The 17,549-nt window shown below is 44.2% G+C and overlaps 1 protein-coding gene across 1 annotated transcript in view; it reads left to right on the top strand.

Moving 5' to 3' along the window:
* Positions 1-17,549, top strand: part of LOC138154306 (protein-arginine deiminase type-1-like) — a 53,705-nt gene that overhangs the window by 6,144 nt on the left and 30,012 nt on the right. The window contains exons 2-4 of the mRNA XM_069078935.1: positions 14,406-14,586; positions 15,869-15,941; positions 17,242-17,317. Of these exons, the coding sequence (XP_068935036.1) occupies positions 14,406-14,586; positions 15,869-15,941; positions 17,242-17,317 (330 nt within the window). The remainder of the gene's footprint in view (positions 1-14,405; positions 14,587-15,868; positions 15,942-17,241; positions 17,318-17,549) is intronic.

Below are 17,549 nucleotides of genomic sequence, written 5' to 3'. Positions count from 1 at the left end.
CTCTCTTGTCCATTTCACCCCTTCAGTATCTCTTGTCCATTTCACCTCTTCAGTATCTCTTGTCTATTTCACCTTCCCAACCTCTCTTGTCCATTTCACCTTCCCAGCCTCTCTTGTCCATTTCACCTTCCCAACCTCTCTTGTCCATTTCACCTTCCCAGCCTCTCTTGTCCATTTCACCTCTTCAGTATCTCTTGTCTATTTCACCTTCCCAACCTCTCTTGTCTATTTCACCTTCCCAACCTCTCTTGTCCATTTCACCTTCCCAACCTCTCTTGTCCATTTCACCTTCCCAGCCTCTCTTGTCCATTTCACCTCTTCAGTATCTCTTGTCCATTTCACCTTCCCAGCCTCTCTTGTCCATTTCACCTCTTCAGTCTCTCTTGTCCATTTCACCTTCCCAGCCTCTCTTGTCCATTTCACCTTCCCAGCCTCTCTTGTCCATTTCACCTCTTCAGTATCTCTTGTCCATTTCACCTTCCCAACCTCTCTTGTCCATTTCACCTTCCCAGCCTCTCTTGTCCATTTCACCTTCCCAACCTCTCTTGTCCATTTCACCTTCCCAGCCTCTCTTGTCCATTTCACCCCCTTCAGTATCTCTTGTCCATTTCACCTTCCCAGCCTCTCTTGTCCATTTCACCTCTTCAGTATCTCTTGTCCATTTCACCTTCCCAGCCTCTCTTGTCCATTTCACCTTCCCAGCCTCTCTTGTCCATTTCACCTCTTCAGTATCTCTTGTCCATTTCACCTTCCCAACTTCTCTTGTCTATTTCAGTTTCCCAGCCTCCCTTGTCCTTTTCACCTCTACAGCCTCTCTTGACCATTTCACCTCTGCAGCATCTCTCAAATAAACCTCCTTTCCTCTTCTGACACTGCCACCATCACCTCACACCTGGATTAATGTGATAGCTGCTGAGGGGGAAGGAGAATAGTGTCTGCCTGCCTCAAATCTCTCACCACTCCAATGGATCCTCCATTTAGCCATCAAAGTAATTTTCCTAAAGCTCAGGTCTGACCATGTCATCCCCCTCTTTTCACCCTCTCACCCACCTCATACTTATACTGACTCCCCGTTGCCTATATGCTCTAATATAAAATGCTTTGTTTGGCATTTAAAGCCCTTCAGAACCATGCCCCCTCCTACCTTTCTAGTCTTCTTACACCTTACTTCACAAGTACTCTGATCCAGTTACACTGTTTATTCCTCTTGTCTATTCTATGAATAAAACACTCCTTTTCCTTACTCTAGGCATTTTTTTCTGGCTGTTCCCCATGCCTGAAATGCTCTCTCTCATCTCTGCCTCCTGGCTTCCTCTAAATCCCAGCTAAAATCCCATCTTCTGCAGGAAGTCTTTCCCAAGCCTTCCTAATTCTTGTTTCTTCCTTATCTCATTTCCTATTTATCCTATCTGTAGCTCATTTTTATGTATCTGTATGCATGTTGTCTCCACCATTAAATTGTAAGCTCCTTGAAGGCAGGGACTATCTTTTGTCTCTTTTTCAAATCCCCAGTGCTTACATAGTACTGGCACATAGTAAGTGCTTAATAGAAACTTACTTATTGACTGACATAGCTGTTAAGTGCATTAGAACTTTGAGGCCTGTGTCTCTCCTCAAAGACAAATTATTGCCACTCCTGTGTTGTAGGTACAACCAACTCTCTACCTTTCTGTGGCTTATAATTGGTCTCAGGAAAGTGGTACAGTTTTGTTTAGATGATAGAATTAAAGGGTAATCAAGTGTCAGCTAAAAGGGTTTTAGAATGCAGAATGTCATTGGGGGAGGGGCCTTAGGACACAGAATGTCAAAACTTGGAAGAACTTTAGGACATCATATGTAAACTGTAGCCCTCATTCCTCAGAAAAATAGCTTCTAGACTCAACACAGACTGAACGTTCCTCAACAATAACTCAGCAATTGCTCTTTCTCAGGAGGAAATTTCTTCTCCTTGCTCCCTCTGGGTCTCTTCCTGGCACCTGCCTTATTTCATATGGCTCCCCAGAAGAGCTGTTTGGATGCACAGGTCTCTCTTCAGGTATCTAGTCTGTGTTATGTGTAGTTCATGGCCTTCCCTGGGGTGCTTCCTTTCTCTTGGCATCCCCTGCATGGTGTATTCCCAGTGCTCTGGGAAATGAAATCTTTTTTTCCACTGGTGCCATATTCTATGCCCTTTCTCCTTCTTGTGCTTGTCACAAAAGGTTTGAGGAGAGGGCAGACAGAAGGGAAGCTAACCAGTGCTACTTACACAAGTCTACTACAGCTAGGATCCAAGTTTTTTGACTCCTAATCTATTTACATTAGACCATGATGGTTGTGTTGTGGATATCAAGGATTTTATCATTGCTTCTTCCTCTTTCCTGTTCTGGATCTTTCTGTACCTCTCTTTTGGGGAGGGCAGGCAACTTTCCCTGGCTGGTGATCTTTCTACTGTACTATGGATTCCTGTAGTGCAAGCCAATATCAAGTTCACAAGCATTTTAGTAAGTGTTTACTGTGTTCCTGGCCCCGTTCTAAGGGATGGGAATACAAATATAACCAGATAGAAAGACAGTGCCTGCCCTCAAGGATCTTATATTCTATTGGGGGAAAACATATAAATGGAAGTTGAAAAGGTGGAGAGGGAAGGGAATTGAAAGAAGTCGGCTTGGTCATGGTAGAGAAAGTCCAAAGATCAGCCTGGGAAGGAATGAAAGCATTTTACTACTACAGCAGAAATTGTGCTGGGTTTGGAGCCACAGGACCTGTGACCTTGAGCAAGTCACTTTCTTTCTGGGAATCAAAGTTTTCTCATCTATAAAATGAAAGGCTTGGACTGGATGATCTTGAGTAGCAGCGAGCTCCTCCTTCCTTCCCACATCTGCTAGCATCTAGCCATGCTGGCTTTTTTGCCATAATTGCCCATACGTGCTGTTCCAGCTCCCTTTTCTGGCTTGTGCAGGCTGTATGTTCTCCATGCCCAGAATGCTCTTCCTTCTTTTGCTTTCCTCCAAGACTCAGCTCAAATTTCACCTTCCAGAAGAGGCCTTTCCCAGGCCCTCCACCCCCTTCCCCACCCCACCTCACCCCACTTTAAAGCTGCAGTCTTCCCTTGTTGTGTTATCTTCCATCTACTCTGTAGCTATCTTGTATATACTTAATTATTTACATGGTGTTTTCCCCATGAGAATGTAAGCTCTCTGAGGGCAGAGACCAACGTGTTTACTTTCCTTTGTATCCATGGTATTTAGCATGGCGCCTTGCTCATTTTTGTTGTTGTTGAATCATTTCAGTGATATCCAACGCTTTGTGACTCCATTTGGGGTTTTCTTGGCAGAGATCCTGGAGCAGTTGGCCATTTCCTTCTCCAGCTCATTTTGCAGATGAGGAAACTGAGGCAAACAGGGTGAAGTGACTTGCCCAGGGTCACACAGCTAGTAAGTGTCTGAAGCTGGATTTGAACTCAGGAAGATGAGAATTCTTGACTCCAGGCCCCTCATGCTATATGGCACCACACCTCCCTGCCCAGCTACCCTTTCCTATCATTCCCCAAAGTGATCTGACCCTCCTTTGTCCCTATCACCTTCTAACTTATATTATAAAGATTTATACATATCATTTCTGGATACCCCTCTTCCATCATTGGACTTCAAACTCTTTGAGATCGATGTCCTGATAAGGTATTCCACCTCATCTGTGGTCAGAAGAGCCACCTCTAAACATAGGCAGAGCCTGTGGAGGAAGGAGAACACAGCCAGAGCTACAGGAATCCTAGACCATAAAGGGACCTTTCAGAACACAGAATGTTGGAGATGGAAGAGGCCTTTGGGCACTGTCTGGCTCAATGCCTTCACTGATTTCTCTAAAGCTCAGAGAAGGGTAAAGGACTGGAGTAAGTCCACCATGGAATCATGAAATGAATTGGAAGGGACCTTTCGGGGCATCTAGTCCAGCCCCTACTTAAGAGACCTCCAGTGATGGGGAACTCACCACCTCCAGTTGGAGGCCGTTGACTCCACTTTGGGTCAGCTCTAATTCGAATACTTAAGAATTTATTCCTGATTGAACTCTCTAGAACTTCTGCCCCATGCTCCTGTCTCTGCCCTCTGAGGCCAAATGGAACAAGTGTCATCCCTCTTCCATGATAGTCCTTCAGATATCTGAGGACAGCTATTGTATGACCCTCCCTCCAACTCACCTCACCCCAACTCTTCCTCAGGCTAAACATCTCCTGTTTCATTGATCTCAGGAGGTCTTAGTCTCAAACTAAGATCAGCAGCATTAAAAAAAATCTTTGAATATATGTGGAACACTAAAAATTAATTAATTAAAAAATAATCTTTGACTTTTGGTTGGGGGAGAGTTATAACTGAGCCTTGGAGCTGAGAGGCAGATAGGCAATCAAGGAAGCAGTCTCTGACTCCTGGCCTCCATCGCTGCAATCCCAGTGCTGGCCATACAGAACCTTGTCAGCTGCAGGAGCAGTCTCTCGTACTGTGGTCTGTCCATGGCCACAAGAGAAAGGGACTCCTTGGGGACACATGTCCTTGGTCCTTTCTTGTGGTTTCAGCCAAAAACTAGCTTGTCTCTTGAAGTGGAGGCAGCTGGCAGCATCCGCTTCAAGTCACCTGCTGGCTGAGCAATAGAGAGATGTGACCAGAGAGCTGGTGAAGGGAACTAGGGAGGACACCCAATGCCCAGCTGGCCCTCTTATGTGCCCGAGTCATTTCCTCCTTAGTAAAGCAAGAGGGGGGTTCTAGTTATGACATTTTATACTCTTAAGGCCTTCCCTGCCCTTAACTTCTGTGTTCTAAGGGCCCTCCCAGCTCTGACCTCCTGTGTTCTAAGGGCCCTCCCAGCTCTGACCTCCTGTGTTCTAAGGGCCCTCCCAGCTCTGCCATCCTGTGTTCTACGTGTCCTCCCAGCTCTGACATTCCCTGTTCTAAGGGCCCTCCCAGCTCTGACATTCTATGTTCTAAGGTCTTTTCTAACATTCAGTCTTGTGATCTGACTATTAAATCTATTCATGTCTCTTAACCATGAGCTTTTTGTTTTTGTAATCCTGAGCAGACTTCCGGCTATCTGACTGGTGGGTAGTTACTATTTTAAAGATGTGTGAACTGGGATTGAAAATTCAGGTTCACAGCTGTTGGGAGTCCAGCTCAATTAGAGAGTAATATCTGTTTAAACACCCACACATTATGCACACAGATACACAGAGCTACACAATGCATACATACACAGTGCACACATATAAACACTCACATAGACACATATAAATATACATATATACACATACAGATATAAACACATACATAAACATATAAATGCATTACAACACAGACATGCTTGCATGTGTAATACACACATACAAATATGCATAGACGCATACATACACATACATACGTACACAGGTGTCCACACTATTTTTTTCTAGGTGGTGTGGCATAGTGTATATATTCAAAGTCTAGAGAAACCTGAATTTGGCTAAGTGGTTGGCACTAATTAATTAGTTAGGGGACACTGAGCAAGTCTTTTCTCTCAATTGCCTTAATTTCCTCATCTGTAAAATAGAATATAACTTGAGGGACCTACCTATCTCAACAGAATTACATTATGGGTTGTAAACTTGAAAAACTATGGAAATGTAAGCTTGGTCTAGTATAGGCCTGTGATTTAATTACTGTAGAGAATGATCTTCAAATGCCTTGACCTCAGGACCCCTTTACACTCTTAAAAATTATTGAGGACCTGCCCCCAAAGAGCTTTTGCTTTTGTAGGTTATATCTGAGGACATTTATCATATTAGAAATTTTAAAATATTAGTATTATTATGAAAATAAATTTTTTGTTTTGTTTTTTTGGAGGGGGAAGGTAGGGCAATTGGGATTAAGTGACTTGCTCAAGGTCACATGGCTAGTTTTGTGTTAAGTGTCTAAGGCTAGATTTGAACTCAGGTCCTCCTAACTGCAGGTGCATTGCACCACCTAGCCGCCCATGAAAATAATTTTGACCTTGTTGACCACCTGATTTTTGTTCATCCATTATTCTCAAAGAGGACCATGACATCAAGAAGGTGAAGCTATGACTTGCAACTGAATTGGATTTAAGTGAGGCAGGGCTGTGCAAAGTTACCAGCCTCACTTCTCTCCTCCATCTGTGTCCAGTGACTAAATATAGATCAGGATGACTAGAGATGGTTCTGGATTCAGTGGGAGACCTTAGCCTTTTTAAGTTGATGTCTTTAACAGGTCTTAGTCTGACTGAGGCAACACCCATTCTGTCATTAAGGTTAAGTAAGAAATGAGGCAAAAAATGGCCCTTTTTACCTAGTTTAAAAAAAATAATCAATCTGGGAGGGTAAGACCTCAGGGTTTCTGGCCTAAACAGAAACAATTGCTACTTACAATCGTTTTGAAAGGGACTCCTAAGACCACACTTTGAGAATAGTTGTTATATTGAATTTCCAGTGGGGAAACTCCATCTAATAAAATAAATCAGCAATTTACATTTATATATATTATATTATATATTCTTAAATTTATAGTCTCAGACACTTGCCAGGGCCATTGAGAGCTTGTTTATAGGCAGGATTTGAATCCAGCCAGGTCTCTGTAATCCTGAGGCCAGTTTTCTCCCCATTACTGCACATCACTTCTCCATGGAAATGTTAATAATAATTATTATTCTTTATAAGAGCAAATCTTTAAAACTGAAGTAGACCCCAGTCTAGCTCCTTCCTGATGTTACAGATCACACACACACACACATACACACACGTGCAAGATCTGAATTTTTGTAAAAGCCCATGCTTATCCTCTGTTTGATATTATGATCTGACTAAAAATCATCTGTAGTTTTGTGGTTTGAAAATTATCTGTATTTTATTTTTACTTAATTGAAAATGATCTGTGCCAGGAATGCTTTGCTCTTTCTTGTGTTATTCAGAGTTCTGGATTATTTACTGCTCAGTTATTTCCCTTCTCCTTCCCCTTAGAGCAGGTAAAATGGAGATTTGTTTGAAAATGGTTTCTTCTGTTCCCTGGGCTCAGCCTCCAACCACTAGGTGGGGAGCAGGTGTATGCTACGTGTGGGGCTGTGGGCTGCTCCCGGTTCCTCAGGCTACACCCTGTGTAGAGCATGACATCACAGCATCTTAAGGTCACAGGTATAGAGCTGGGTGGGGACCCTAGAGTCGGCTTGTTCCAGCTCCATTAGGAGAGGCAGACACTGAGACCTTAGTGACTTACCATACCCATGGAACTAGCGAGTGACTCAGGTCAAGCTTGAACTCAATCAAGCCTTCTGATTCCAAATGCAGTGGACAGTCTACAGTACCATAATTCTGTGTTATTATTATTACCTCATAATATCTTCAACTGGGGCAGCTATCGAGAGCCATGGTACATAGCATGTTGGACTTGGAGTCAGGAAAACTCATCTTCCCGAGTTCAACTCTAACCTCAGACATTTACTAGCTGTGTGACCCTGGGTAAGTCACTTCACCCCATTTGTCTGTTTCCTCATCTGTAAAATGAGCTGGAGAAGGCAATGGCAAACCATTCCAGTATCTTTGTCAAGAAAACCCCAATGGGATCCTGAAGAGTCAGATAGAACTGAAATTAACTTAACTGACCTGCATCTGAGCCCATAGTCAGTGAATTTGGTGCCCAAGGCCCTTGCTGAAAGTGATCTTAAAACAAAGGATGTCAGAATTGGGAGGACCCTTAGAACACAGAATGTCTGAGGTAGAATAAATCTTTTTCTTTATTCTAAAATACCTTATAGAAAAGAAATAATTTAGTCCAACTCTCTTCATTTCTTTTTTATTTTTATTAAAGCCTCAGTTTCTCAGTTTTCCCCAGGCAGGAAATACAGTGGTCATTCATGGGCTTGACCCCACTGCTTATCAGTATGAAAGCTTTGATTTTTTGTTTCCAAAATGGGTCAGTTCATCCCTCTTTAGGCTGTCTGGTAGCTCTCCACTTCCAGAGGGTCTGCCTGCTGGTACCAGACTCAGTCTGGTCCATTACTGCAGCTCAGAACTCTGAAGCTCAAGTGATCCACCCAGTAGAAGGAATTATAGTCATGTACCATCATGCCTGGCCAGCCCATCTCATTTTACAGATGAGAAAACTGAGGGCCAGAGAGGGCAAGGGCCTCATAGTTATTATTGGCATGCTGTTGTTTAGTATGTCCAGCTCTCTGTGACTCCATGGTCTTGTCCATGGGGTTTTCTTGGATCCTAGAGTGGTTTCCAATTTCCTTCTCCAGCATGTCCTCATTTTACAGATGAGCAACCGAGGCAAATAGAAGTTAAGTGACTTGCCCAAGGTCACACAGTTAGTACGTGTCTGAGATGGACTTGAACTCAGGTTTTCCTGATTCCAGGCCTGGTATTCCATCCACTGAACCACCTAACTGCCCCTACTAGTGGCGTAGACAAACCCAAATCTAGGTCTTTAGAGTCCAACACCAACGGTCTTTCCTTTCCATCAAACTTGAATCTCATAACCTCCAGCTATGAGCAGGTAAATTCTTTGAGGTCAAGTTGGTTGGGCACCATTGTGTTGGGTGCCATTTGAGTGGTTTCATAATAGTTGGGGAATTTAGAGAAAGGAAAGAAAAACTCTGGCTGAGGGAATGAAAGAGGACTTTGTAGGGGAGAAAACTCCTGAACTGAGCTTTTAGTTTGAATAGAGACAGATTTAGAGAAGGAACATGGGGAGAGCATTCTGGTCAGGGGAATGGTTTGACCTAGTAATGCTTGTGCCTCTCTGGCAAATGTGTAGGTAGCCTAAAATAAAACTTGGGTTAAGCAGTGGAGGGCCTTGATCTCCAACCCAAGGACTTGGGATGTAATTTTGGATTAGGAATCAGAAATCCTGGATATAAATATCAGTTCTATGTAAACTCAGCTCATGAGCCTCCTTCCCCATCAAGTTTTCTTTGTTCCCTTCAGTCAGAATTACTCTCTCTGTCTTCTGAATTCCCCCAACCAACCAAACTTCTCAAGTGATTTGGCATCCCATAAACTATATAAAGGTAGACTAGCTGACCTACCAATTTGCTTAAAGGTTGAATAACCCCATGGAAATAAGCCTGGATTTGGAGTCAGAGGACTTCAATTTCAATAATATCTCTACTACTAAATTCTTCGGTGACTCTGGGCAAATCACTTCATTGGGCTCTGGTTTCCGTAGCTGTAAAATAAAGGGAATGGTTTCTCTAAGTTTATGTATCTCTGATCGGTTGTGATTCTGTGACTTCATTGTATGAGTAAAGGAGCAGCTTTATGTGGTCAGACATATACATTAGTTACAATCCCTGGGCAGTACACAGAAAGGGTTGGAAGAGGTGAGACTGGAGATAGAAATAGGAATTAAGAAGCTATTGCAATGGAGTCTAGGTTGAAAGGCGAGGAGGACCCCAAATCCCTACTAAGGGAGGGTCACAAATCATAGTTACCGCTCTAGATACATCCCCATAGATCAGGAGATCCTGGTTCCTTGAGAAATGGGGATGAGACCTCTGGACCACAGGTTGAGGTGACTGCCATAGAGATCTAGGGAAAGCGACAAGCCCCTTCCATAGAGAGACATGGGAGGAGTGGGAATGCCCCTGAGTGTAAGTCACTTTGGTAATGGGGGGCCCATCAGGAAAGAATCAAGATCCCCTCTCTTCCCTGGCCCTGGGCCCAGTTACCTGTCAGTGCCTTAAAAGCCTATGCTAAAATAACAGAGGAGGATCTCTGGGGTTATTTTTCTAGGTTGAAAGCAGAAAGGACAGGATGCTTTAGGGTGACCCATCACCAACTGTTAGGTATGGGAAGATGAATACTGGGTATTGGGGGCAAGATAGGATTTCTTCACAAGGTACTTGATGGTGGCATAATACTAGACAGCACCAAACTTCGGAAACCAGATGCCTTGCCTCGATATTATTTCACTCCCTGCTCTGGCACCTTTGATAGAGAGCTTTCCATTCCACCCACCTGAGGGAAGGGATCTGATACAGGAAACAGGGTATTGAATATTCCTCTTGTCCCCTCTGATCCATAGCTGGCTGGTCAAAGGGCCAACCATTGGGTACAAAGTGGATATCAGGAAGTTGGCATCTGATGCCTGGCAAGCTGAGTTTGATCCTGGCTCAAGGGAATGTATTTTTTGGCCAGCCTTCCAAGTCACCAGTGAGCAGAACAGCTGGTTGACATGACTTGGAAGATGTTACCTTTTAGTGGTAGCCAAGGACTTTCACCATCTGGTACCACCCTGACTTTTCAGGCTTATCTCACACCATACCTAGCCATTCGACATGCCAGTCAAACTGGACTACCCACAAGTGTGATTTGCCATACACACCCATGTGTTCTACCATCTCTTAGCCATTGCTCACACCATCTCCTGTGCTTGGAACATGTTTCCTCCCTCTCTTTATTTGTTGAGCTTCTTCCCTTCTCTTCTTTCCTTTCCTTCCCTTCTCTAAATGAAGCAGAGATAGATGGAAGAGTGAGGATTAGCACCACTATAGAGATAGGAAAAGTGATACCTGGAGATGTGGTGCTTGGCCCCAGGTCCCAAACAGTTGGGTCAATGACCTACTTGGATGAGTCTAGTAGGAGTCTGATTTGCTATGAGGAGGGTGATACTTCTGGTGCTGCTGGGATCTGCATTTCCCTTCTGTTTCACTAAATTAAGGAAATATTTTTAATAGATCAGAGGAATAATGAAGATAGAGCTTCCCTAGATTTTAGCAAAGCACTTGACAAAGTCTCCCATGAGATTCTACATACCATAGAATGATCAACAGAAGGACTGTTCCTTCTGACCTTCCCTAACACTCAGTTTTGTCCATCTCTGAGGCATTAGGTCCTAGGCTCAGGGAGTCCTCTAGCAGAGGCTGGTAAAGTCTATGGAATCCTCAGAAAAATGTTTTTAAATGCAAAAAATAAAATACATGGGACTACAAAAGTGAGTGGAAATAAAGATCTAATTTTTTTCACATCCAAGGTTATAGACTCTGAAATCTATCCACAGACTCCCCTGGGGGGGGATACAGGAACTCTATTTTCAGAATCCCTCACCTAGAGTTCAAAGGGACTTTAGAGGGCATCTAGATCAGTCTTCTTGTTTGACAGAGGGGGAAACTGAGACCCACAGAAGTTAAATGACCTGTCCGAGATCACCCACTCACAGAGAGAGACAGAAGTCTAAGGAAGCTCCTCTGATTCAAAATCCATTATTCTTTCTACCACACCTTGCTGCCTCTCACATGGGAGAAGGGGGGTAGTGGTGGATGAGATGAGCTTTCAAGGTACCTCTGGTTCCTAATATTTAAGGACAGGATGGTGCTGCTGCCATGTTGGCCCAGGACAAGACTTAGCCTGTTTGTGTTCAATAGAATTATATATGTATATGTATACATGTGTGCACATGTGTTTGTATATTTACTGGTTTTTGCAATATATTACATCTATAACATATACGTATATGCATATAAGCATGTATATATGTGTGTGTGTGTATATATGTACATTTGCTTGCTATCCAATCAGTACCAGGTTGTGTGGGCCTGTGAGCTTCACTCAGAACTGAGGTCATGAATGGCCAGTAGAATGCAATGTGCTTCTTAGGGACAGGGACATTCATTTTTATTTTTGTATCCCCAGCCTTATGGAGGCATAAAAGTTATCTTTCTTAGGCATAGGTCTGCCCACATCATTCCTCAACTCAATAAACTACAGTGGCTCCCTATTACCCCCAGGAGCAAATTTTTGAAAGTCCTATTTGGCTTTTAAAACACTTGACAACTTGTCTCCTTCCTACATTTCCTGTCTTCTTACATTCTATTCCCCTCCCTGTATGCTAAGATCCAGGTCATTGTCTTTCTTGCACACAGTACCATGTTCTTTCTTTGCCCCATTTCTCTGGCTGTCCTCTCATGCCTATGATGCTCTCTTCCTCCTCATCTCTGCCTCCTGGCTTCCTTTAAGACTAAGATAAGAAGGCAACTAGAGACCACCGGCCCTAGAGCCAGGAGGACCTGATTTCAAATCCAATCTCAGACACTTACTCGCTGTGTGACCCTGGGCAAGTCGCTAAACCCTGATTGCCTTAAAAAAAAAAGACAACTGAAATCCCCTCTTCTGCAGGAATACTTTCTAGTTCCCTCCCACTGCTAGTACTTTTCCTCTGAGGTTGCCTTCCATTTTTGCTGTAGGTATCTCGGATGTACAAAGTTGTTTACATCTTATCTTCTCTGTTAGATTGGGAACTCCTTGAGGGCAGGGTCTGTTTTTTGCCTTTCTGTTGCATCTCCAGCACTCAGCACTGTGTGGCACATAATAAGCTTGCCGATTGACTGATTAGATGCTTAATGAAAATTCATTGATTGATGACAGGGACAATTTTGTTTTTGTCATTGGCTCATCAATGCCCATCTTAGTACTCTATTAGCAACTATTCATGGATTGTTGACTGACTGTTGATGGCTTCTCCTGGACTAGGGATTGGAAACTTTTTAATATTTGCTATTGGTCACTGGAAAAATAGGAAAAAAGTGTGTGTGGCTAGTAGCATCCTACCCTCGCCCCTGAAGAACCAACCAGTCTTGTGTCATGGGGCAGAGTGAGGGATATGCAAGAAGGATAGAGCAATCTAGGGGAATGCTCTGTGTGACCGCTAGACTTGTTGATCCATATTTAGGAATGGGTCAACATAGATGACCACTAAGGTGTCTTCCAGCTCAAAACCTTATGACCTTCCCAAGGGCCAGAGCCAAAAAAAAAAATGGGTGCAAGTTGTGAGGGGGCAGCCAGGATGTGCAATGGATATCCCTAGGCTTAGAATCAGGAAGACCTGAGTTCAGATCCTACCTCAGACTCATTAGCTGGGTGACCCTAAGCTCGTCACTCTCTCAATTTCAGTTTCCTTATCGGTAAAATGGAGATAATAATAACAGCTACCTCAAAGGATTGTTATGAAGATCAAATAAAATAACCTATGTAAAGCACTTTGTGAATCTTAGGGCGCCATAAATGCTAGCTGTTATTTAGGTTTGATGTCAGGAACATTTAGATCAGCTGTCCAAAGGTGGGATGGGCTGCCTTGGGAGGGAATGGTTTCCCCTTGCTGAAAGTCTTCAAGAAAAGATTGGATGGGAAAAAAAGAAAAGAAAAGATTGGATGACTCCTTGTTGGCTTCGTGACCTGGGGCACATTGCTCAACCTATGTCTACCTTAATTTTCTCATCTGTAAAATGGGGGTAATAATAGTGCCTACCTCCCAGGGTGGCTGTGAGAATCAAATTAGATAAGATTTGTAAAGCCCTTAGCACAGTACCTGGCTTGTAGTAAGTACCTAATAAATAAATGTTTGTTTTAAAAAAATGCTTCCATGAACATTCCTTTTCAGGGATGGGTTGGACCAGATAACTGCTGGAAAAGGTCTCTGTTCTAAAAGGGAGGTCTCTCTACTCACAAGAATCCTAAAATTGGTGAGCTCCATCAAGTAATGAGTTCTGCATTGCTAGAAGCCTTCAGGATCAGGTTGAATCACAGAATTTCAAGTCAACCAGCATTTATTAATCACTTTCAGTCATTTTTTAGCCAAGTCTGACTCTTCATGACCCCATTTGGGGTTTTCTTGGCAAAGATACTGGATGGGTTTTCCATTTTCCTTCTCCAGTTCCTTTTACAGATGAGGAAGCTGAGGCAAACAGGGTTAAGTGACTCGCCCAGGGTCACACAGCTAGGAAGTGTCTGAGGCTGGATTTGAACTCAGGAAGGTGAGTCTTCCTGACTCCAGGTCCTGTATTCTATCCACTGCTCCACCTAGCTCTCCCTTATTCATCCCTTACTATATGCTGGACACCGTGTTAAGTGCTGGAGACACAGAGAAAAGTAAAACAGTCCCTGCCTTCGAGGAGTTTCCATTCTAATGGGAGGAGACATCATGTAAATAATTTGGATGCGCCAGATCTATCAATGGAAGGTTATGGAAAGGCTTTGGGTTGGGTGGGAGTGGGGGAAGGCTTGTATGGAGAGGTATGGAGAAGGAAAGTGGGCCATCATAATCGAAGACAGACCTCCCAAACACAAGCTCTCCTGTTACGTCCACATAAGACAAACAGCCAATTAACCAATTGGTGTGCTTTGACGATTGGTCATCCCAAGCTGTTGTATTCATCAAATACCATTCTTCACAGCTAATCTCCATGGCCTTGGGTTTGGGAATGACAACTACATTTCACAGAGGGGAAAACCAAGGTCCCAAAGAGATGCCTGGCAAGAGTGAGATGCTGAGCTGATTTAAGTGTTCTTCCCTCCCCAATACCCAGTTCCCGGGTGTTGTCTCCTTTCTGAAGCCCTGAGACTCTTGGATGGCCTTCTGGCTTACCTCCTTCTTGTCCTCTCCTTCTCTCTGGTCCAGTTCAGTTCCTTCGGGGGCTGTGACTTTTAAGGTCACTGGAAGCTCGACAGTGCAGACCTACCTGGAATATGACCCTGAGAATGTGAGCGGGCCCCCTGCCGATGAATACTGGCCTTTGAATGCCGACGTGGACGTGATCATATCCATGGAGGCCGCCAGTAAGAGTGTTGATGATGCCAAGGTGAGAGGGAGGCTCCAGAGATCCCCCACCCCAGACACACACACACACATACACACACACACACATACACACTCCCTGCTCTGTCCCTCCGTACATGCCTCTATACACATATACCCACACACATACACATACTTCCCCACTCTCTCTATATCTGCTTTATGCATGCATCCTCACCTACGTGCCATCCCTAGCCTTCTGTATTTACTTAAGCACATATCCACACTGGTGTACCCACCAGGGAACCACATAATTCTCCAAATTTCTCCCACTCCCACTTCCACATTGTTTTTCCCATTCGAATGTAAGCTTTTTGAGGGCAGGGAATGAATGCCTTCTCACTTTCTTCTGTATCCTCATCACTTAGCATGATTTTTGGCACATGTTTATTGATTGATTGACACCACACCCACGTATATGAACTTCTCCCCTACTCAACATATCCCCCAACTCAATCATATTCATATCTGCTCACATATCCCCTTGTATATACAAGCCCACATGGAAATCAGCTTAGACATACACACACTGTGTAATCTACCTATATGAACTTTCTTCCTGCCATCCGAATCTATGTGCACATGTGTGTGCGTGCACACACACCCATGCTCTGTGGGCCCTCCTCATATTCCTGACACACTGAAACATGAATGTACCTTTTCCTGTCCCAGGCCACCAGCTCTCCAGAATTTCCTGTTGGGCCAACTTGCTGCCACAATTTTCCCTTCTTTCTTCCATGAATCATCCAGAAAGCAATAGAATATCTGTACTGGGGGGACCTTTAAAACACTGCTTGTTAGATTTGGGAGGGACAGCAGAATGCAGAATATTGGGATTGGAAAAGACCTTATGATATAGACTATCAGAGTTGGGGCCCTTGGAACACAGGATGTCAGAGCTGGGAGGGCCCTTAGAAAACAGAATGTCAGAGCAGGGAGGGCCCTTAGAACACAGGATATCAGAGCTGGGAGGGCCCTTAGAACACAGGAGGTCAGAGCTGGGAGGGCCTTTGGAGATCATCTAGCCCAGTCTCCTCATTTTACAGATGGGGAGAGTGAGGCTACTCAGGGTGCTTTCCACCAGACCTAGCTCTGGGTTCTCCCTTTGCACCACTAGGGTGACTAGCCTTTGAATCTAAGCAATGACTATTGGGTTTTTCCACCTCTGTCTGCCTCCCAGCAGCATGATCACAGCCAGGTTTCTCTGCTCCTCCTGTTTTGTGCCTCCTGGAGCTTCCTGGGGGCACAGATGCTCTATTTAGTCAGGCCCTATGATGTTTCCACAGGTGCGGGTTTCTTACTATGGGAAGGATAAGAGCAATGCTCTAGGCCAGGCGCTGCTGTATCTGACCGGCATTGGTAAGTAGCCCAGGGTCGCCTGCCCTCTGCCTCTGTTTCTATCCTTCCCTGAGCAGTCTCTTGGGGCATCCAGTAGGCTCCCACAAGGCACAAGATCTAGAACCCCCTTGTGCACTAATAGATCTCAGGTTTGTTCCAGACTTTCTGTGTGATATTTGATAAGGTGGCCAGTCTCTCTGAGACTCAGTTTTCTGCCCTCCCGAGCAGATCCTGTCTTCTTTGCCCTTTTCACCTCCCATTGAGAGATTACATGGATCAATAGTATCTTGCTGGTGAGGGATGTTAGGCTCCTGGAGGGAAAAGGATGTTATTTGATTAGTTCTTGTTGTAAAACATAAATGAAGACTGAAGAAGGTATAGATTCATAGCACATTGGATCTAGAGGTCCATTAGAACACAGAATGCCGAAGCCAGAAGGGAACTGAGGAAGTACAGTGTCAGAACTAGAAGGAATTTTAGCTTAGAACACAGAATGTCAGAGCTGGGAGGGACCTTAGAACACAGGATGTCAGAGCTGGGAATACTCTTGGAACATGGAATGTTAGAGCTTGGATGGCCCTTACAACCTAAAATGTCAGAGCTGAGAGGATCCTTAGAACACAGAATGTCAGAGCTGAGAGGGATCCTTTGTCTTCTAAGACAAAATGTTAGAAGTGAAAAATACCTTAGAATGTAGAATGTCAGAGCTAGAGGAGAATTGTGAATGTGGAATGTCACAGGTAGAAGGTACCTTAGCTTAGCACACAAGATGTCAGAACTGGGAGGAGCTTTAGAAGAGAGACTCTTAGAACTGGAAAGAACCCCAACTTAGAACATACTGTAGAATGATAAAGCAGGAGGAAACCTTAGAACACAGAATGTCAGAGGAGGAAGGCCCTTGAGTATATGGAATGTTAGAGCTGGAAGACCTTGGAGATCATTAGTCAAATGTGATCATTTTACAGCTAAAGAAACTGAGGGCCAGTAGAGAAAATCATTTGCTCCAAATCACATGACTATATGGTAGCAAATCTTTGATAAGACTGTATTCCCACAGGGGTCTGGTCACAGCTTCTCTAGATTTGGGCAGGGGCAAAGTGTTCAGGGCCTTAGGCTTTCAATCTTCCCACCTGCCCCAACCACCAAGGAAAATGACTCATAAGACAGTGGGTTTCCAAGGCACAGACCCTATTGCCTTCTGGGAGAGAGCTGCTCAGGCAATTCATGGCATGAATGGGGTGTCCCACCATGCCAGTGGCCTCTGCTTAGAGAAGTTAGCTTCAGGGACTGGCTAATGGTCACTTTGCTGTGTGATTTTCAGAAGTTTCTTTGGATGTTGACATAGATCGTACTGGAGCAATAAAGAGGAGCAGAGATGACAAGGTAAGCTTCTCCAGGCATTGCCGTGACCCGAGAAAACACTAGCAAATTCTCAGAGGTTTTGGTAGGGATTGTAAACCTCTATCTACTGGGGGACTGGGGCACTGGAATTTCTGGGATCAGTAATTGTCACCTCCCCAAGTCTGATCCCCAAGATCAAATGAGCTATTATTTGTCAACTGCTTAGTACAGTGCCACAATGCCTGGTACATAGCAGGTGCTTAATGAATGTCCTTCCCCTCCCCTCCC

The sequence above is a fragment of the Petaurus breviceps genome, unplaced genomic scaffold (assembly GCF_028583685.1).
Source record: "Petaurus breviceps papuanus isolate PSGF00001 unplaced genomic scaffold, PetGlider_PUasm1.0 91041, whole genome shotgun sequence".
NCBI classification, from domain to species: Eukaryota; Metazoa; Chordata; class Mammalia; order Diprotodontia; family Petauridae; genus Petaurus; species Petaurus breviceps.
Note: the sequence above shows the minus strand (reverse complement) of the source record. Positions and strands in the feature narration are given on the sequence as shown.